Here is a 22,535-nt window from a genome sequence, read left to right as displayed (position 1 = left end):
GGTGCAATGCTGCTTTAGTCCCTTATTCACACTGTAAAAATTTCAAAGATTTTACTGTATTTTTTCACTGTTTTGCAGTTTAAGTGCTAGTTTTTTTCTCTTAAAGGCACAGTAACGTTTTTGTTTAATTCACCTTTATTAAAGTGTTTTCCAAGCTTGCTTGTCTCATTACTAGTCTGTTAAACATGTCTGACATAGAGGAAACTCCTTGTTCAATATGTTTGGAAGCCATTGTGGAACCCCCTCTTAGAATGTGTACCAAATGTACTGAAATTTCTATAAACTATAAAGACCATATTTTGGCGCTTAAAGATTTATCTCCAGGGGATTCTCTGACTGAAAAGAGGGAGATTATGCCATCTAGCTCTCCCCATGTATCAGAACCTATAACTCCCGCTCAAGTGACGCCAAGTACATCTAGCGCGTCTAATTCTTTTACCTTACAGGACATGGCGACAGTTATGAATGTATTCTCCAAACTGCCAGGGCTACAAGGAAAGCGAGACAGCTCTGGGGCTAGAATTAATACAGAGCTTTCTGACACTTTATTGCCTGTGTCCGATATACCCTCACAATGCTCAGAAGCCGAGGCAGGTGTGCTTCTATCTGTGGGTGACATTTCAGACTCAGGGAAGGCGTTACTTCAGTCTGATTCTGAGATGACCGCGTTTAAATTCAAGCTTGAACACCTCCGCTTATTGCTTAAGGAGGTTTTAGCGACTCTGGATGACTGTGACCCTATTGTGGTTCCAGAGAAATTGTGTAAAATGGACAAATACTTTGCAGTACCTGTTTACACCGATGTTTTTCCAGTCCCTAAGAGGTTTTCGGAAATTATTACTAAGGAATGGGATAGACCAGGTGTGCCGTTCTCTCCCCCTCCTGCTTTTAAAAAGATGTTTCCCATAGATTCCACCATACGGGACTCCTATGGCAGACGTTTCCTAAGGTGGAGGGGAGCAGTCTCCACCCTAGCTAAGCGTACAACTATCCCCGTTGAGGACAGTTGTGCTTTCCTAGATCCTATGGATAAAAAATTGGAGGGTCTCCTTGCCTCTTGCATGCATTGCCCCAGTTACTGCTGCAGCGGCTTTTTGGTTTGATTCTCTTGAGGAGGCTCTACAGGTGGAGACCCCGTTAGACGATATTCTAGACATGATTAAAGCTCTTAAGTTAGCTAACTCCTTTATTTCTGACGCCATTTTTCATTTAGCCAAGCTAACGGCTAAGAATTCAGGTTTTGCCATTTTGGCATGTAGGGCGCTATGGCTAAGTCCTGGTCAGCAGACGTTACTTCAAAGTCTTAGCTTCTTAACATCCCCTTCAAGGGACAGACTCTATTCGGGCCTTGTCTGAAGGAGATCATTTCTGATATTACTGGAGGGAAAGGTCACGCCCTTCCTCAGGATAGGTCCAATAAGTTAAGGACCAAACAGAATAATTTTCGTTCCTTTCGAAACTTCAAGAGTGGCGCAGCTTCAGTTCCCCCTAATGCAAAACAAGAGGGAAATTTTGCCCAGTCCAAACCAGTCTGGAGACCTAACCAGGCTTGGAACAAAGGGAAGCAGGCCAAGAAACCTGCGGCTGCCTCTAAGACAGCATGAAGGAGTAGCCCCCGATCCGGGACCGGATCTAGTGGGGGGGCAGACTCTCTCTCTTCGCCCAGGCTTGGACAAGAGACGTCCAGGATCCCTGGGCATTAGAGATTGTTTCCCAGGGATATCTTCTGGACTTCAAAGCTTCATCTCCAAAGGGGAGATTTCATCTCTCACAATTATCTGTAAACCAGATAAAGAGAGAGGCATTCTTACATTGTGTTCCAGATCTACTGGTTATGGGAGTGGTCCACCCAGTTCCAAGGGAGTAACAGGGGCAGGGCTTCTATTCAAATCTGTTTACAGTTCCCAAAAAAGAGGGAACTTTCAGACTAATCTTGGATCTCAAGATCCTAAACAAATTTCTCGGGGTCCCATCCTTCAAGATGGAGACTATGCAAACCATCCTCCCTATGATCCAGGAGGGTCAATATATGACTACCGTGGACTTAAAGGATGCTTATCTCCACATTCCGATTCACAGAGATCATCATCAGTTCCTCAGGTTCGCCTTCTTAGACAGGCATTACCAGTTTGTGGCTCTTCCCTTCGGGTTAGCCACGGCACCAAGAATCTTTACGAAGGTTCTAGGGTCCCTACTGGCGGTTCTAAGGCCACGGGGCATAGCGGTGGCTCCTTACTTAGATGACATTCTGATACAGGCGTCGACTTTTCAAATCGCCAAGTCCCATACGGACATTGTTCTGGCCTTTCTGAGGTCTCACGGGTGGAAGGTGAACGAAGAAAAGAGTTCTCTCTCCCCTCTCACAAGAGTTTCCTTCCTAGGAACACTGATAGATTCAGTAGAAATGAAAATTTTTCTGACAGAGGTCAGGTTATCAAAGCTTCTAACTTCCTGCCGTGCTCTTCATTCCACTTCTCGGCCGTCAGTGGCTCAGTGTATGGAAGTAATCGGCCTAATGGTAGCGGCAATGGACATAGTTCAGTTTGCCCGCCTACATCTCAGACCACTGCAACTTTGCATGCTCAATCAGTGGAATGGGGATTACACAGATTTGTCCCCTCTGCTAAATCTGGATCAAGAGACCAGGTATTCTCTTCTCTGGTGGTTCTCTCGGGTCCCTCTTTCCAGGGGAATGAGTTTCCACAGGCCAGAGTGGACTATAGTCACGACAGATGCCAGCCTTCTGGGCTGGGGCGCAGTCTGGAACTCCCTGAAGGCTCAGGGTTCGTGGACTTAGGAGGAAGCCCTCCTTTCGATAAACATTCTGGAACTGAGAGCAATATTCAATGCTCTTCAGGCTTGGCCTCAACTAGCTGCGGTCAGGTTCATCAGATTTCAGTCGGATAATATCACGACTGTAGCCTATATCAACCATCAGGGGGGGACAAGAAGCCCCCTGGCAATGTTGGAGGTTTCAAAGATAATTCTATGGGCAGAGGTTCACTCTTGCCATCTCTCAGCTATCCATATCCCAGGAGTAGAGAACTGGGAGGCAGATTTTCTAAGTCTGCAGACTTTTCATCTGGGGGAGTGGGAGCTCCATCCGGAGGTATTTGCCCAGCTGATTCAACTAGGCGGCACCCCAGAAGTGGATCTGATGGCGTCTCGTCAGAACGCCAAGCTTCCTTGTTACCGGTCTAGGTCAAGGGATCCCCAGGCAGCGCTAATAGATGCTCTAGCAGTGCCCGGGTCCTTCGGTCTGGCTTATGTGTTCCCACCATTTCCTCTCCTCCCTCGTCTTATTGCCAAGATCAAGCAGGAGAGAGCTTCGGTGATTTTGATAGCAGGACTTGGTATGCAGATCTGGTGGACATGTCATCCCTTCCACCATGGACTGTGCCGCTGAGGCAGGACCTTCTACTCCAAGGTCCATTCAAATATCCAAATCTAATTTCGCTGCGGCTGACTGCTTGGAGATTGAACGCTTGATTTTATCATAACGTGGTTTCTCCGAGTCTGTCATTGATACCTTAATTCAGGCTCGAAAGCCTGTCACCAGGAAAATCTATCATAAGATATGGTGTAAATATCTTCATTGGTGTGAATCCAAGGGTTACTCATTGAGTAAAGTCAGGATTCCTAGGATATTATCCTTTCTCCAAGAGGGATTGGAGAAGGGATTGTCAGCTAGTTCTTTAAAGGGACAGATTTCTGCTCTGTCTATTCTTCTGCACAAGCGTCTGGCAGACGTTCAGGCGTTTTGTCAGGCTTTAGTTAGAATCAAGCCTGTGTTTAAACCTGTTTCTCCGCCATGGAGTTTAAATTTAGTTCTTCAAGGGGTTCCGTTTGAACCTCTGCATTCCATAGATATCAAGCTTTTATCTTGGAAAGTTCTGTTTTTAGTAGCTATCTCTTCGGCTCGAAGAGTTTCAGAGTTATCTGCCTTACAGTGTGATTCCCCTTATCTGATATTCCATACAGATAAGGTAGTGTTGCGTACCAAACCTGGATCTCTTCCTAAGGTGGTATCTAATAAGAATATCAATCAGGAGATTGTAGTTCCGTCACTGTGTCCTAATCCTTCTTCAAAGAAGGAACGTCTATTACACAATTTTGACGTGGTTCGTGCTTTAAAGTTTTATCTACAAGCTACTAAAGATTTTCGTCAAACATCTGCATTGTTTGTTGTCTACTCTGGACAGAGGAGAGGCCAAAAGGCTTCGGCATCTTCTCTTTCTTTTTGGCTGAGAAGCATAATCCGTTTAGCTTATGAGACTGCTGGCCAGCAGCCTACTGAAAGAATTACAGCTCATCCCACTAGAGCGGTAGCTTCTACATGGGCTTTTAAAAATGAGGCCTCTGTTGAACAGATTTGTAAGGCGGCGAATTGGTCTTCGCTTTATACTTTTTCCAAATTCTACAAATTTGATACTTTTGCTTCCTCTGAGGCTATTTTTGGGAGAGAGGTCTTGCAGGCAGTGGTGCCTTCCGTTTAAGTTCCTGCCTTGTCCCTCCCTTCATCCGTGTCCTAAAGCTTTGGTATTGGTATCCCACAAGTAATGGATGAACCCGTGGACTGGATACACCTTACAAGAGAAATTTTTTTTTATGCTTACCTGATAAATATCTTTCTCTTGTGGTGTATCCAGTCCACGACCCGCCCTGTAACTTTAAGGCAGGTGTTTTTTATTTTAAACTACAGTCACCACTGCACCCTATAGTTTCTCCTTTTTCTTGCTTGTCTTCGGTCGAATGACTGGGGGTGGCAGTTAGGGGAGGAGCTATATAGACAGCTCTGCTGTGGGTGTCCTCTTGCAACTTCCTGTTGGGAAGGAGAATATCCCACAAGTAATGGATGAACCCGTGGACTGGATACACCACAAGAGAGAAATTTATCAGGTAAGCATAAATTTTGTTTTATTTAGTTCTGTGTAACAGAATCAGATTTAACCGTTTTTGTTTTGTTACCAATTATCAAAATAAAGTATAGTCCTAGAAAACTATTATTATATGCAAAACAGTAAGTCAAGTAATGAACTCAAACAGCAGCTCTAGGCTGGCATGAAATTTTAAATATGCTACACAATTTTGCTGAAAATAAAAGGAAACCCCCCCCCCCCAAAAAAAAAAACGGAAACCGAAATAACAAAAAATGCAATTTTCAGCCGAAACATTCTGCGGCCGAAATTTCGGTGCATCTCTACCATGAAGCATCCAGTTAGTGTTATGATCTTGGGTTGTATGATGGCAAAAGGTGCGGGAATATTTTGTGTTATTGATGGTACTGTAAATGGCAAAAAATTATCCGAGATATATTTGAGCCAAGTCTGAAGCCTTTGGCTTTTTATCTTTTAGGATAATGAAGTCTTAATATATCAACAGGATTTAGCTTCTTGTCATGTTGCTTCTTTGTGCAATAAGAAAAATCATATATACACTTTTAGAATGGCAAGGTAATAGCCGTAACCTAAATTCAATAGAAAATCTGTGGAGCCAATTAAAGAAACTTGAAAGTCAGAAGCAACCAAGAAATCAGACAAGTGATTATAACTGATGAACTAAAACTATTGGTTCACTCCATGGGATGCTGCTGTAGTTGTGGAAAAAGGTTTCCCGACTCAGTACTAACAAATGTTGAGATGTTATATAATCCACTCTATGGTTTTCTTCACTTTATCATTGCTTTCTGTGTATAACTTCTTTTAAATAAAGTGTGTTGCATTTCTTTCTGCATTAAATTATCTTTTTTTTTTCAAAAAGCTTTATTGTATCAAGTTGAAACATACATTACACAGTATCAAAACAGTTTGATCAGTTTACAGAAGATCATACAATAGCCTGATCATCGAACAGAGTATCTCAGGAAATAAAGATTCTTCTCGTAGTGCTAAAATAGTAAAAGCGCTCGTCATTAAGCATAACATAACTCTTCAATTTGAGAAAGCACTCTGCATTATATATACAACTTGACGTGTCTTAATATAACTTTCAAACAAATAACAAGTCCAAAATATATCTGTGGCTGTAAATGACAAAAAAGTATTTCATGCTAACTAATCCGTAAATCTATGTGCAGATTATGGAAGAAAAGGTTATGTATTTTGATAAAAGTAAATTCCTAAAGAAGTCTAGAGTGTTGTGTATCTCTTACTGGTTATTGTTACAAGTGGAAAACGAGGGAGGGATATTGGGTCTTAATGATGAGTAGTTAAAACGGCAGTGGGATTTAAGGAGTGGAGGTATTCCTCCCAAAGCAGATGAATGGACAAGAAATCCTCTGCTTTATGTAGTTTTGTGTAATGGTATTGTTCTAGATCTATGGCAGTGGGCACTCTATCACGCCAAAATTGTAGAGATGGTAGTGTAGATTGTTTCCAGTAGTATGGGATATATATTTTGGCCATGTTGATCATTACAGTGAGGAGTTTAATTCTTAGTGAGCAGGTTATCTGTGGGATAAAATTAAACAGAAAGGTCCATGGTGTAAGTGGAAGAGAAATTCCTATCACTAGTTTTATTTCTTCTCTAATATCTGACCAGTATGTTTGTGTGACCGGGCATGACCACCATAGGTGGGTAAAGGTACCTCGTTGTGTGCAACCTCTCCAACAGTTGGTGTTCGAGCTTGGGAATAACCTTCCTAGTCTCTGGAGTATAATGCCATCTGCTAAGAAGTTTCATGTTCATTTCCGCTATATTCATGGAGGAAGCAAACAAGCTCATTTGTTTATATATTATTTCTCCAACATAGGTGTGTCCGGTCCACGGCGTCATCCTTACTTGTGGGATATTCTCTTCCCCAACAGGAAATGGCAAAGAGCCCAGCAAAGCTGGTCACATGATCCCTCCTAGGCTCCGCCTTCCCCAGTCATTCTCTTTGCTGTTGTACAGGCAACATCTCCACGGAGATGGCTTAGAGTTTTTTGGTGTTTAAATGTAGTTTTTATTCTTCAATCAAGAGTTTGTTATTTTAAAATAGTGCTGGTATGTACTATTTACTCTGAAACAGAAAAGAGATGAAGATTTCTGTTTGTAAGAGGAAAATGATTTTAGCAACAGTTACTAAAATCGATGGCTGTTTCCACACAGGACTGTTGAGAGGAATTAACTTCAGTTGGGGGAAACAGTGAGCAGACTTTTGCTGCTTGAGGTATGACACATTTCTAACAAGACTATGTAATGCTGGAAGCTGTCATTTTCCCTATGGGATCCGGTAAACCATTTTTATTACATAAGAATAAAGGGCTTCACAAGACATTTTTTTCAGTTTCAGTAGACATTTTCTGGGCTCAAACGATTGATATATAAGCATTTTTAATACTTCATAGCTTTGAGGAATTATTTTATTCTTGGGAATTATGTAAAATAACCGGCAGGCTCTGTATTGGACACCTTTTTCTCTAGGGGCTTTCCCTAATCATAGGCAGAGCCTCATTTTCGCGCCTCTATTGCGCAGTTGTTTTTGGCAAGCATGACATGCAGATGCATGTGTGAGGAGCTCAGATACATAGAAAAAGCTTTCTGAAGGCGTCATTTGGTATCGTATTCCCCTTTGGGCTTGGTTAGGTCTCAGCAAAGCAGATACCAGGGACTGTATAGGGGTTAAATATAGAAACGGCTCCGGTTCCGTTATTTTAAGAGTTAAAGCTTTCAAATTTGGTGTGCAATACTTTTAAGGCTTTAAGACACTGTGGTGAAATTTTGGTGAATTTTGAACAATTCCTTCATACTTTTTCACATTTACAGTAATAAAGTGTGTTCAGTTTAAAATTTAAAGTGACAGTAACGGTTTTATTTTAAAACGTTTTTTTGTACTTTGTTATCAAGTTTATGCCTGTTTAACATGTCTGAACTATCAGATAGACTGTGTTCTGTATGTGGGGAAGCCAAGGTTCCTTCTCATTTAAATAGATGTGATTTATGTGACACAAAATTTAGAGAAAATGATTCCTCAAGTGAGGGGAGTAAGCATGGTACTGCATCATCCCCTCCTTCGTCTACGCCAGTCTTGCCCACACAGGAGGCCCCTAGTACATCTAGTGCGCCAATACTCCTTACTATGCAACAATTAACGGCTGTAATGGATAATTCTATCAAAAACATTTTAGCCAAAATGCCCACTTATCAGCGAAAGCGCGACTGCTCTGTTTTAGAAAATACTGAAGAGCATGAGGACGCTGATGATATTGGTTCTGAAGTGCCCCTACACCAGTCTGAGGGGGCCAGGGAGGTTTTGTCTGAGGGAGAAATTTCAGATTCAGGGAAAATTTCTCAACAAGCTGAACCTGATGTGATTACATTCAAATTTAAATTGGAACATCTCCGCGCTCTGCTTAAGGAGGTGTTATCTACTCTGGATGATTGTGAGAATTTGGTCATTCCAGAGAAATTATGTAAGATGGACAAGTTCCTAGAGGTCCCGGGGCCCCCCAGAAGCTTTTCCTATACCCAAGCGGGTGGCGGACATTGTAAACAAAAAATGGGAAAGGCCCGGCATACCTTTCGTCCTTCCCCCTATATTTAAGAAATTGTTTCCTATGGTCGACCCCAGAAAGGACTTATGGCAGACAGTCCCCAAGGTCGAGGGGGCGGTTTCTACTCTAAACAAACGCACCACTATACCCATAGAAGATAGTTGTGCTTTCAAAGATCCTATGGATAAAAAATTAGAGGGTTTGCTTAAAAAGATGTTTGTTCAGCAAGGTTACCTTCTACAACCAATTTCATGCATTGTTCCTGTCACTACAGCAGCGTGTTTCTGGTTCGATGAACTAGAAAAGGCACTCAATAAAGATTCTTCTTATGAGGAGATTTTGGACAGAATTCATGCTCTCAAATTGGCTAACTCTTTCACCTTAGACGCCACTTTGCAATTGGCTAGATTAGCGGCGAAAAATTCTGGGTTTGCTATTGTGGCGCGCAGAGCGCTTTGGCTAAAATCTTGGTCAGCGGATGCGTCTTCCAAGAACAAATTGCTTAACATTCCTTTCAAGGGGAAAATGCTGTTTGGCCCTGACTTGAAAGAGATTATTTCTGATATCACTGAGGGCAAGGGCCACGCCCTTCCTCAGGATAGGTCTTTCAAGGCTAAAAATAAACCAAATTTTCGTCCCTTTCGCAGAAACGGACCAGCCCCAAGTGCTACATCCTCTAAGCAAGAGGGTAATACTTCTCAAGCCAAGCCAGCCTGGAGGCCAATGCAAGGCTGGAACAAAGGTAAGCAGGCCAAGAAACCTGCCACTGCTACCAAGACAGCATGAGATGTTGGCCCCCGATCCAGGACCGGATCTGGTGGGGGGCAGACTCTCTCTCTTCGCTCAGGCTTGGGCAAGAGATGTTCTGGATCCTTGGGCGCTGGAAATAGTCTCCCAAGGTTATCTTCTGGAATTCAAGGGGCTTCCCCCAAGGGGGAGGTTCCACAGGTCTCAATTGTCTTCAGACCACATAAAAAAACAGGCATTCTTACATTGTGTAGAAGACCTGTTAAAAATGGGAGTGATTCATCCTGTTCCATTAGGAGAACAAGGGATGGGGTTCTACTCCAATCTGTTCATAGTTCCCAAAAAAGAGGGAACATTCAGACCAATCTTAGATCTCAAGATCCTAAACAAGTTTCTCAAGGTTCCATCGTTCAAAATGGAAACCATTCGAACAATTCTTCCTTCCATCCAGGAAGGTCAATTCATGACCACGGTGGATTTAAAGGATGCGTATCTACATATTCCTATCCACAAGGAACATCATCGGTTCCTAAGGTTCGCCTTTCTGGACAAGCATTACCAGTTTGTGGCACTTCCGTTCGGATTAGCCACTGCTCCAAGAATTTTCACAAAGGTACTGGGGTCCCTTCTAGCGGTGCTAAGACCAAGGGGCATTGCAGTAGTACCTTACTTGGACGACATTCTGATTCAAGCGTCGTCCCTTCCACAAGCAAAGGCTCACACGGACATTGTCCTGGCCTTTCTCAGATCTCACGGGTGGAAAGTGAACGTAGACAAAAGTTCTCTATCTCCGTCAACAAGAGTTCCCTTCTTGGGAACAATAATAGACTCCTTAGAAATGAGGATTTTTCTGACAGAGGCCAGAAAATCAAAACTTCTAAACTCTTGTCAAGTACTTCATTCTGTTCCTCTTCCTTCCATAGCGCAGTGCATGGAAGTAATAGGTTTGATGGTCGCGGCAATGGACATAGTTCCTTTTGCACGAATTCATCTGAGACCATTACAACTGTGCATGCTCAGTCAGTGGAATGGGGATTATACAGACTTGTCTCCGACGATACAAGTAGATCAGAGGACCAGAGATTCACTCCGTTGGTGGCTGTCCCTGGACAACCTGTCACAGGGGATGAGCTTCCGCAGACCAGAGTGGGTCATTGTCACGACCGACGCCAGTCTGGTGGGCTGGGGCGCGGTCTGGGGACTCCTGAAAGCTCAGGGTCTTTGGTCTCGGGAAGAATCTCTTCTCCCGATAAATATTCTGGAACTGAGAGCGATATTCAATGCTCTCAAGGCTTGGCCTCAGCTAGCAAAGGCCAAATTCATACGGTTTCAATCGGACAACATGGCGACTGTTGCGTACATCAACCATCAGGGGGGAACAAGGAGTTCCCTGGCGATGGAAGAAGTGACCAAAATCATTCAATGGGCGGAGACTCACTCCTGCCACTTGTCTGCAATCCACATCCCAGGAGTGGAAAATTGGGAAGCGGATTTTCTGAGTCGTCAGACATTTCATCCGGGGGAGTGGGAACTCCATCCGGAAATCTTTGCCCAAATTACTCAGTTGTGGGGCATTCCAGACATGGATCTGATGGCCTCTCGTCAGAACTTCAAGGTTCCTTGCTACGGGTCCAGATCCAGGGATCCCAAGGCGACTCTAGTAGATGCACTAGTAGCACCTTGGACCTTCAAACTAGCTTATGTATTCCCACCGTTTCCTCTCATCCCCAGGCTGGTAGCCAGGATCAATCAGGAGAGGGCATCGGTGATCTTGATAGCTCCTGCGTGGCCACGCAGGACTTGGTATGCAGACCTGGTGAATATGTCATCGGCTCCACCATGGAAGCTACCTTTGAGACGGGACCTTCTTGTTCAAGGTCCGTTCGAACATCCAAATCTGGTCTCACTCCAACTGACTGCTTGGAGATTGAACGCTTGATTTTATCAAAGCGAGGGTTCTCAGATTCTGTCATTGATACTCTTGTTCAGGCCAGATAGCCTGTAACTAGAAAAATCTACCATAAAATATGGAAAAAATATATCTGTTGGTGTGAATCTAAAGGATTCCCTTGGGACAAGATAAAAATTCCTAAGATTCTATCCTTTCTTCAAGAAGGTTTGGAGAAAGGATTATCTGCAAGTTCTTTGAAGGGACAGATTTCTGCTTTGTCTGTGTTACTTCACAAAAAGCTGGCAGCTGTGCCAGATGTTCAAGCCTTTGTTCAGGCTCTGGTTAGAATCAAGCCTGTTTACAAACCTTTGACTCCTCCTTGGAGTCTCAATTTAGTTCTTTCAGTTCTTCAGGGGGTTCAGTTTGAACCCTTACATTCCGTTGATATTAAGTTATTATCTTGGAAAGTTTTGTTTTTGGTTGCAATTTCTTCTGCTAGAAGAGTTTCAGAGTTATCTGCTCTGCAGTGTTCTCCTCCTTATCTGGTGTTCCATGCAGATAAGGTGGTTTTGCGTACTAAACCTGGTTTTCTTCCGAAAGTTGTTTCTAACAAAAACATTAACCAGGAGATAGTCGTGCCTTCTTTGTGTCCGAATCCAGTTTCAAAGAAGGAACGTTTGTTGCACAATTTGGATGTAGTTTGTGCTCTAAAATTCTATTTAGATGCTACAAAGGATTTTAGACAAACATCTTCCTTGTTTGTTGTTTATTCTGGTAAAAGGAGAGGTCAAAAAGCAACTTCTACCTCTCTCTCTTTATGGCTTAAAAGCATCATCAGATTGGCTTACGAGACTGCCGGTCGGCAGCCTCCTGAAAGAATCACAGCTCATTCCACTAGGGCCGTGGCTTCCACATGGGCCTTCAAGAACAAGGCTTCTGTTGATCAGATATGTAAGGCAGCGACTTGGTCTTCACTGCACACTTTTACTAAATTTTACAAATTTGATACTTTTGCTTCTTCTGAGGCTATTTTTGGGAGAAAGGTTTTGCAAGCCGTGGTGCCTTCCATCTAGGTGACCTGATTTGCTCCCTCCCTTCATCCGTGTCCTAAAGCTTTGGTATTGGTTCCCACAAGTAAGGATGACGCCGTGGACCGGACACACCTATGTTGGAGAAAACAGAATTTATGTTTACCTGATAAATTACTTTCTCCAACGGTGTGTCCGGTCCACGGCCCGCCCTGGTTTTTTAATCAGGTCTGATAATTTATTTTCTTTAACTACAGTCACCACGGTATCATATGATTTCTCCTATGCAAATATTCCTCCTTTACGTCGGTCGAATGACTGGGGAAGGCGGAGCCTAGGAGGGATCATGTGACCAGCTTTGCTGGGCTCTTTGCCATTTCCTGTTGGGGAAGAGAATATCCCACAAGTAAGGATGACGCCGTGGACCGGACACACCGTTGGAGAAAGTAATTTATCAGGTAAACATAAATTCTGTTTTTCCATATTTTATGTGGTTGTTGCTCGTTAAGCTCCTTCTCCCAGCTAGCGGTATAGGATGGGGGATGAAGTGAGCGGTTTGTTAGTAGTAGTTTATAGGATATGGAGAGGATACCCGTTGTCGGAAAAGATAGGTAACATAAGGATTCAAATGGAGTTAGAGGTCGGGTCAAATTGTGTTTCTCTGCGTGTATTGAAAAGTAGTGTGCAAGTTGGTGGTATGCAAGCCAGTTATTCAGGGCAGGTCCCATTATTTGGACTGCTTCCTCTCTCTGGGTTTTAATTTACTGTTTTGTAAAAGTGAGTGATGAGGTATCGCCTGAATAAGATTAGGGTTATCAGTGCAGTGGGGTGTGAGTTGGAACAGGGTTGTGGGATTATCTATGAAGGGTGTTAGAGGAGAATAAGATGTAGAGATAGACTTGTGTCCTCTCAAGATTTTCCCCCATACGTTAAAAGTTTCTCGTACTAAGAAGGGGAATTTTAGGCATCTCCGTTCGCGTTTTGCTGTAAGCCAGCATCTTCCTCTCCTAATTGGCCCCCTTGTGCGAGTTCATGTTCTTAACCTATCCGTTCCTTGTGTTGAGCATGTCTACACCAGTCTACTATTCTGGTCATGAAGGTAGCGTAACGGTATAGGAGTATGTTTGGGGCTCTAAGTCCTCCATCTAGTTTAGTGCGGTACAAGGTTTGTGTAGCGATCCGAGGGCACTTATGACCCCAAATGTATGAATTAATAAGTTTCTGTAAGGAATAGATGGTGGAATCAGGAATGGGGATGGGTAGTGCCTGCAGAACATACAGAATTTTAGGGAGTATTACCATTTTAATGGCATTCACCCTCCCCAACCAAGAGATTGGTTTATTGGACCATGAGTGTAATGTAGCGATAATGTGGTTTTTCAGAGGGTCAAAATTTAGGGGGACTAGTTCTTGTAGACGTGGTTGTTATCATAATCCATAGATATTTAAGTGCTGTTGGTTGGTGTTTAAATTTATGTGAATGTAGTATGCGTAAGTCTTCAAGAGGTGTTAATAAATTCCGATTTTGTGTTGTTAATACGAAAGTTGGATAACGTCCCATACTTCTGAAAAAGGAGTAATAGGGAGGGAATTGCGGTAGAGAGGTTCGTGAGTGTAAGTATAACATCATCCGCATATAGGGATATCTTATACTTCTGCTGTCCTATGGTAATACCAGTGATCAAGGGTGTGGTTCTGATGTAAGTTGCCAGGACTTCCATCGCTAGGATAAACAATGTTGGGGAAAGCGGGCATCCTTGTCTAGTGCCGTTGTTTATGTGGTAAGGGGGGGATAAGGAGTAATTTAATTTTATTTTAGGGTGTTGAGGGTGTTGATAAGAAAGTATTCCCTTAAAGTTAAATTTAACTTTATAACATTGTCCACATCACTCAGGAGGGTGTCGTCTAACATCCAGTGATAGTGATTTGTGGTGCGTTCTGGCCAATTAATATGTAATTGAACTGCAGAGTGGTCGGACCATGGAGTAGGCGTGATAGCGCATTTGGTAATTTGAGATAGTCCTAGTTGGTTAGTAAAGATATAGTCTATACGACTATAGGACTTATTAGGGTAGGAGTAAAACGTGTAGTCTCTGACTTCTGGTGCAGATACCGCCATGTATCATATAAATTACGTAATTTAATGTGTTTCCAGAAATATGTAAGGAATTTAGTATTAGGTTTTGTGAGGGGGTTGGTGCTGTCCAATTGTGATTGGAGTGGGAAATTAAAATCACCTCCCAAGTAAACCGGACCTTTGGAGGCATCTAACAATCTGTTGAACAGTTTTCCCCCCAAAAAAATGGTTTTGGAGCAGTGTTAGGCGTGTATATATTAACAAGGGTCATGGGTTTACCATAAAGGAGGCCTATCAAGCCTAAAAACCTACCTTCTGCGTCAGCTATCTTATTCAAAAGTGTAAAAGGTAGTGTCTTCTTGAGTAGAATACTAACTCCACATTTTTTGGTAGGTCCTGAGTTGTGGAAGTGCTGGGTATACGTGCGACCAAAATACTTTGGACAGCAATTACTTTTAAAATGAGTTTCCTGCAGATAAATGTCTGCTCCTCTTTTCGCTAGATCTGAGAGCGCTTTAGAGCGTTTGCAGGGGGAATTTAGTCCCTTTGCGTTTTGTGATAAAATAATTAGGGGGTGGGGTTCCTTATTATTTCGGCAAGCCATATTTTGAGTGTGTACGTGTATGGGATAAAGTGAGTAGAGTATACACTATGTTAGTAATGTATTGGATATACGGAAAGACCTCTCTTGCACAAAAAATAGTTTTTCACAGCATTCATATTTTACAAAAAGAACAATATAGTAAACATTATGAACATATTCTGAAAGCAATAACATGAAAAAAAATACAAACACATCTCTAAGTCTAATAATAGACATAAATTAGGGTAAAAGTACTTAAGTCAATGTGAAAGAACAGATCTCTTAGTGATATGATGTGGTCACTCCAGCCCTCCACCTAATTAGGTTTTGGGGGGGGAGAATCATCTTTAAAAACCTGGGGAAAATGTTGAACTACAGGTAGGTGACCTGGGGTATCACGGGACTAGATATGGCCATGGAAGGGGGGAAGAAAAAGGGAGGGGGAGGTTCTGTATAAATACAATAAATGTCGTCAGCGTTACCTTACCGACTTTCTTACCCTCCAGGTTGTATGCACTCAATGGGTAGGTTCACAATGGTAAGTAATCTACAAAAGTATCTTGTCAATTCAGAAAGTCCAGGATCAGTCCTCTTCAGAGTTGGGGTGGCGGGTAGACTTCTGTGAAGTCGTGTCTCTGTTCTCTGGTTTGTTTGTGGTCAGGGGTTTTACGTGGCATTTTGGTTTTCCATTTCATGAGGTTGGTCTTTGTTCTCTTAGGCAATGCTTGAGCAGGAGGAAGGACAGGAGGTTCCATTGAAGGTTGGTCTATACCCAAATCCTTGCAAAAGGATGGGATATCTTCGGGTGTGTGGCAGGTGTAACGTCGATCATTCTGTATTACCATTATATGGACGGGGAAGCCCCACCTATAAGGGATATTCTTGTTTCGGAGTAAAGATGTGAGTGGGAGAAATTCCTTTATCTGCAGGGTTCTTGTAGAAAGGTCCTGGTAAAATTGTACTTTCAAAAAAGTTCTTAAATCTAATAATAATATCCATGGGTGGGGCATTGTCAGGGGTTTAGGCCTGAGTGCTCTATGAGCTCTTACCCATAGTATGTCATTTGGGTAGGCGGGTTCCTTTGTGGAGGTAAATAAAGATTGTAAATATTCATGAAAATCTTTCGGTAAGACAGATTCAGGAATACCTCGAAGCCTTAGATTTTTCCGCCTGCTCCTATTTTCTAAATCATCGATCTTATCCATCAATGCGGTAATTGTTTCTTGATGTGTTGAAGTTCTATCCTCTATTCTTTGAATATCCTCTCTCACCTCTTCGGTCTCTGCTTCCAACATATCCACTCTAGAAGTTGTGTATTTCTTGTTTCATTTACATTAATTATTCGCGGCGACAGGTTCTAGAGATAGTAGATATCTCCTGTTTCGTTTAAAATTGGGATAGTAGCGAGGCAGGGATGTTATCGGGTATACTGGGTGATGAGGATTCAGCTGTATGGCCTTCCGGGCTCGGTGGAGAAGTATGTTTATTTTGGGAGTTTATAGGAGGTGTTGAGTGCTCCGTGGCAAAAAAATGATGGCATGGTATGGGATTTGGTTGTAGCTTGTTTTAAGGCTTTCTCTGACTTTGTGTGTCTTCTAGCTGCCATCATTGTAAGGATAACTGACGTGTAGCTTAGTATAAATCAGCTAATATTAATTTGAAGTAAAAAGCAGGGCAGCCACCCCAAGATCAGTGTGTATACCGGGCTTATTGTTTATAGGAAAACTGTTTGATATATGTTATTTAATCTCCCTATATGTGATGCCTGATCCGCCCTTTCGAAGCCTTTTTTATAATGAGTGCTTCCTTAGGTATGATGTATACTGCGTGTGTAAAGTTCTTTATATGCACTTTGTGCAGCAGGAGTGTAAAAGTACAAGATGAGTAATACAGCTACCTCAGGGCTTAACACTTTCCCTCTCTTGTCACTTATACTGAAGGACTGCTGCACAGCTTCAAAGTAATTGCTCAGCAAATATAAGAGGCTCAAGCTAGTGTGCAGTTAGCCAGAAAGTGTTTCACATTACCTCTGTGTGAGTTCAATTAAATTAAACTGCACTTGGGATTTCTGTGGGCGGACTATCGATCCCCTCAGTTCTGCAGCAGGCCGCAACTATGGCGTTTGATTTGGGAAAGCGTGTAGCGGTCGTTCCCCCAGTGCCGCCTGGATCGCAAATACAGGGTGCGAGGTGTAGTATGTATTATGGAGGCGGATATGGGGTTAACACCTTAGCAGCCCGGTTTGTGCTTGGAAGTCCTAGCAGCGCGTCTGCAGCCTCCAGTGTCGCGAGTTACGGCCTGTTCTCAGTTTGGTGTTAGGCTAGTGTTTTTGACCGCAAGGATCGTTCAGCTGCCCTTAGTATAGGAAGACCGGGAGGGCTACACAAATGCTCCGTATCTGTTAGCCGCAGAGCCTATAGCTTCTTAATTCGTTAGGGCTACCCCAGGTCACTTGTGATTAATGTTTGGCTCAGTGTAACAGCTCCAGGTTAGTGATAATAGAGACCTTCTTTACAGAGCACCAGAGTTACACAGCCATCTTAGCTGCAGCCTGGCTCCGCCCATTTAATTATGTTTCTAATGATATATCATTTTATGGTGGTATTCTAATAGAAAAAAGACTGATGTTATGAACCACCAAACTTCAGAAATTCAAATTTTCCAAAAGGTTTCCACAATTTTGGCCACTGTGTCTCTTACATGTACATGTATATGTGTGAGTGATTTTGTGTGTGTGTGTGTGTGTATGTGTGTGTGTGTATATGTATGTATGTATGTATGTATATATATATATATATATATATATCTATCTATATCTACACATATATATATCTACACATATATATATATATATATATATCTACACATATATATATATCTACACATATATATATATATATATCTACACATATATATATATATATATCTACACATATATATATATATATCTACACATATATATATATATATCTACACATATATATATATATATATATCTACACATATATATATATATATATATATATCTACACATATATATATATATATCTACACATATATATATATATATCTACACATATATATATATATATATCTACACATATATATATATATATCTACACATATATATATATATCTACACATATATATATATCTCTACACATATATATATATATATATATATATATCTCTACACATATATATATATATATATATATATCTCTACACATATATATATATATATATATCTCTACACATATATATATATATATATATATATCTCTACACATATATATCTCTACACATATATATATCTACACATATATATATATCTACACACACATATATATATATATATCTACACACACACACATATATATATATATATATATATATATATATATATATATATATATATATATATATATATATATATATATATATATATATATATATAGATTTCTACTTATGTCTGTTATATGAAAGCTTTTTTTGTGTTAAGTCCAGGCAAAATTGCACTTTACAGGATTGAATTGAACTAGTATGTTCAAAGTTTTTTTTATCAGAATGTTAAACTTGCTTAAATACCTCTTGATGTATAAGAGGAGTTTGACTCACTAGTCATGTCGAAAAGAGATGTGTTTGCGGCATATTATAATTAATAGAGGGCCTGTTGATATATATATATTTTTATTAGTGAGGTTTATGATTATTGGTTTAATTTACTTTATTTTCTACTTTAAAGACTCAAACTGTTCCAAATAATAGAAGACAAGCCGAAAGCCTCTCCCTTGCCAGAGAAGTTTCTCAGAGCAGAAACTCTTCATTATCAGAAGCTGTTTCTGAGGAGAAAGATACGCTGCTAAGTAAAGTGGGAGTGTTATTGGAGAAAAAACAGAAAATGGATTCCTTCTTAGAACTTCATACACTCCATGACCATACTCTGAATAATACTGCAAGTATGTTGGTGAAATGATAGTTTTATGCAGTCTACCTTTTACGATTTATTATCTTTGTGAAATGCTCAAAAATTAATATAATAATTTCAGAGTTTTTTCTCTTTCAAATTGTTAAAAATCAGCAAATTTAAATCCCCTGCCTCCTGGTAGATTTTTGTATCCATTATACATTTTTATATATCAAGACGTACAAAAATATTTGTGTGTGTGTTCACACACACGCTAAATGGCCATAATGTGTGGACACCCCTACTAATTTTTGTGTTTAGTGTTTTAGCCACACAAACTGCCAATAGGTGCATAGAATTAAGCACATAGCCATGAATGCTCAATTAAATTATCTTTCTAATGATGTATCATTTTATGGTGGTATTCTAAAAATAAAAAAGCACTAGCGGTAGAATGGGTTTACTGAAGAGCTCAATAGTAGTAGACAGAAAAATGTTCTAGACTGGCTCCATGCTGATAAAAAAACACCACTTTATTAGATAACATTAAAAATAAGTAACAACATAGAGGGTTTAAACTTGTATTTCAAAAACTTAGAACCAAAACTACTGTGACACCTAAGTGTCGAGCTCTAGGGGGCACTATACCAAAACCAATAAAAAATGATATGTATTTGATATGCATTTGATAACTATATCAGACTAGTGTATTAAAAATCACTTTCATATAAGACAGTTGTATGTGAACAATATAACTATACAATAATAGATATATCTTATCTGAATCCCTATACGAGATTTATATCACTAGTCCTAGCATTTCAAATAATCCAAGTAAATTCTATTTCTTTCATGTAATTAGCAAGAGTCCATGAGCTAGTGACGTATGGGATATACATTCCTACCAGGAGGGGCAAAGTTTCCCAAACCTCAAAATGCCTATAAATACACCCCTCACCACACCCACAAATCAGTTTTACAAACTTTGCCTCCCATGGAGGTGGTGAAGTAAGTTTGTGCTAGATTCTACGTTGATATGCGCTTCGCAGCAGGCTGGAGCCCGGTTTTCCTCTCAGTGTGCAGTGAATGTCAGAGGGATGTGAAGAGAGTATTGCCTATTTGAATTCAATGGTCTCCTTCTACGGGGTCTATTTCATAGGTTCTCTGTTATCGGTCGTAGAGATTCATCTCTTACCTCCCTTTTCAGATCGACGATATACTCTTATATACCATTACCTCTACTGATTCTCATTTCAGTACTGGTTTGGCTTTCTACTACATGTAGATGAGTGTCCTGGGGTAAGTAAGCCTTATTTTTTGTGACACTCTAAGCTATGGTTGGGCACTTTTATATAAAGTTCTAAATATATGTGTTTAAACATTTATTTGCCTTGATTCAGGATGATCAATATTCCTTATTTCAGACAGTCAGTTTCATTATTTGGGATAATGCATATGAATTAAAACATTTTTTCTTACCTTAAAAATTGACTTTTTTTCCCTGTGGGCTGTTAGGCTCGCGGGGGCTGAAAATGCTTCATTTTATTGCGTCATTCTTGGCGCTGACTTTTTTGGCGCAAAAAAAATTTTCTTTGTCATTTCCGGCGTCATACTTGTCGCCGGAAGTTGTTCGTGTTTGCGTAATTTTTTTTACGTTTTGCGCCAAAAATGTCGGTGTCACCGGATGTGGCGTCATTCTTGGCGCCAAAAGCATTTGGGCGCCAATAATGTGGACGACTTTTTTGGCGCTAAAAAATGTGGGCGTCATTTTTTGTCTCCACCTTTTTTCTCACATTATTTAAGTCTCATTTTTCATTTGCTTCTGGTTGCTAGAAGCTTGTTCATTGGCATTTTTTCCCATTCCTGAAACTGCCTTTTAAGGAATTTGATAGATTTTGCTTTATATGTTGTCTTTTCTCTTACATATTGCAAGATGTCTCAGATTGACCCTGGATCAGAAGCTACTTCTGGAAAAACGCTTCCTGATGCTGGTTCCACCAAAGTTAAGTGTATCTGCTGTAAACTTGTGGTAACTGTCCCTCCGGCTGTAGTTTGTGATGAATGTCATGGTAAGCTTGCTAATGCAGATACTATTTCCATTAGTAATATACCATTACCTGTTGCTGTTCCATCAACATCTAATACTCAGGATGTTTCTGTTAATATAAGAGATTTTGTTTCTAAATCTATTAGGAAGGCTATGTCTGTTATTCCTCCTTCCAGTAAACGTATAAGGTCTTTTAAAACTTCACATTTTTCAGATGAATTTTTAAATGAACATCATCATTCTGATTTGTCTGTTTCTGATGATGATTTTTCTGGTTCAGAGGATTCTGTCTCAGATATTGACACTGATAAATCTTCATATTTATTTAAAATGGAATTTATTCGTTCTTTACTTAAAGATGTTTTAATCGCATTAGAGATGGAGGAATCTAGTCCTCTTGATACTAAATCTACTAAGCGTTGAAATTCGGTTTTTAAACCTCCTACAGTTATTCTGGAAGTTTTTCCTTTCCCTGATGCTATTTCTGAAGTAATTTCTAGGGAATGGAATAATCTGGGTAATTCATTTACTCCTTGTAAAAGGTTTAAGAAATTGTATCCTGTGCCATCTGACAGATTAGAGTTTTGGGACAAAATCCCTAAAGTTGATGGGGCTATCTCTACTCTCGCTAAACGTACTACTATTCCTACGGCAGATAGTACTTCCTTTAAGGATCCTTTAGATAAGAGGATTGATTCCTTTCTTAGGAAGGCTTATTTATGTTCAGGTAATCTTCTTAGGCCTGCTATTTCTTTGGCTGATGTTGCGGCAGCTTCCACTTTTTGGTTGGAGGCTTTGGCACAACAAGTGTCAGATCATAATACTCATAGCATTGTTAATCTTCTTCAACATGCTAATAACTTTATTTGTGATGCCATCTTTGATATCATTAGAGTTGATGTCAGGTATATGTCTTTAGCTATTTTAGCTAGAAGAGCTTTATGGCTTAAAACTTGGAATGCAGATATGTCTTCTAAGTCAACTTTGCTTTCCCTTTCTTTCCAAGGTAATAAATTGTTTGGTTCCCAATTGGATTCTATTATTTCAACTGTTACTGGGGGGAAAGGAACTTTTTTACCTCAGGATAAAAAATCTAAAGGTAAATATAGGGCTGCTAATCGTTTTCGTTCCTTTCGTCAGAATAAGGAACAGAAGCCTGATCCTTCCCCTAAAGGAACAGTTTCTGTTTGGAAACCATCTCCAGTCTGGAATAAATCCAAGCCTTTTAGAAAGCAAAAGCCAGCTCCCAAGTCCACATGAAGGTGCGGCCCTCATTCCAGCACAGCTGGTAGGGGGCAGATTACGATTTTTCAAAGAAATTTGGATCAATTCGATTCACAGTCTTTGGATTCAGAACATTGTTTCACAAGGGTACAGAATAGGTTTCAAGGTAAGGCCTCCTGCAAGAAGATTTTTTCTTTCTCGCATTCCAATAAATCCAGTGAAGGCTCAAGCATTTCTGAAATGTGTTTCAGATATAGAGTTGGCTGGAGTAATTGTGCCAGTTCCAGTTCTGGAACAGGGTCTGGGGTTTTACTCCAATCTATTCATTGTACCAAAGAAGGAGAATTCCTTCAGACCAGTTCTGGATTTAAAAATATTGAATCGTTATGTAAGGATACCAACATTCAAAATGGTAACTATAAGGACTATTCTGCCTTTTGTTCAGCAAGGGCATTATGTCCACAATAGATTTACAGGATGCATATCTGCATATTCCGATTCATCCAGATCACTATCAGTTTCTGAGATTCTCTTTTCTAGACAAGCATTACCAATTT

General features: G+C 40.6%; 1 protein-coding gene across 1 annotated transcript in view; it reads left to right on the top strand.

The window, feature by feature from the left end:
- Nucleotides 1-22,535, top strand: part of PCM1 (pericentriolar material 1) — a 1,063,655-nt gene that overhangs the window by 67,684 nt on the left and 973,436 nt on the right. The window contains exon 5 of the mRNA XM_053700258.1: nt 18,546-18,759. Coding sequence (XP_053556233.1) covers nt 18,546-18,759 — 214 coding nt within the window. The remainder of the gene's footprint in view (nt 1-18,545; nt 18,760-22,535) is intronic.

Source organism: Bombina bombina, chromosome 2 (genome assembly GCF_027579735.1).
Source record: "Bombina bombina isolate aBomBom1 chromosome 2, aBomBom1.pri, whole genome shotgun sequence".
NCBI lineage: Eukaryota > Metazoa > Chordata > Amphibia > Anura > Bombinatoridae > Bombina > Bombina bombina.
This window is presented reverse-complemented; position numbering and strand designations above follow the sequence as displayed.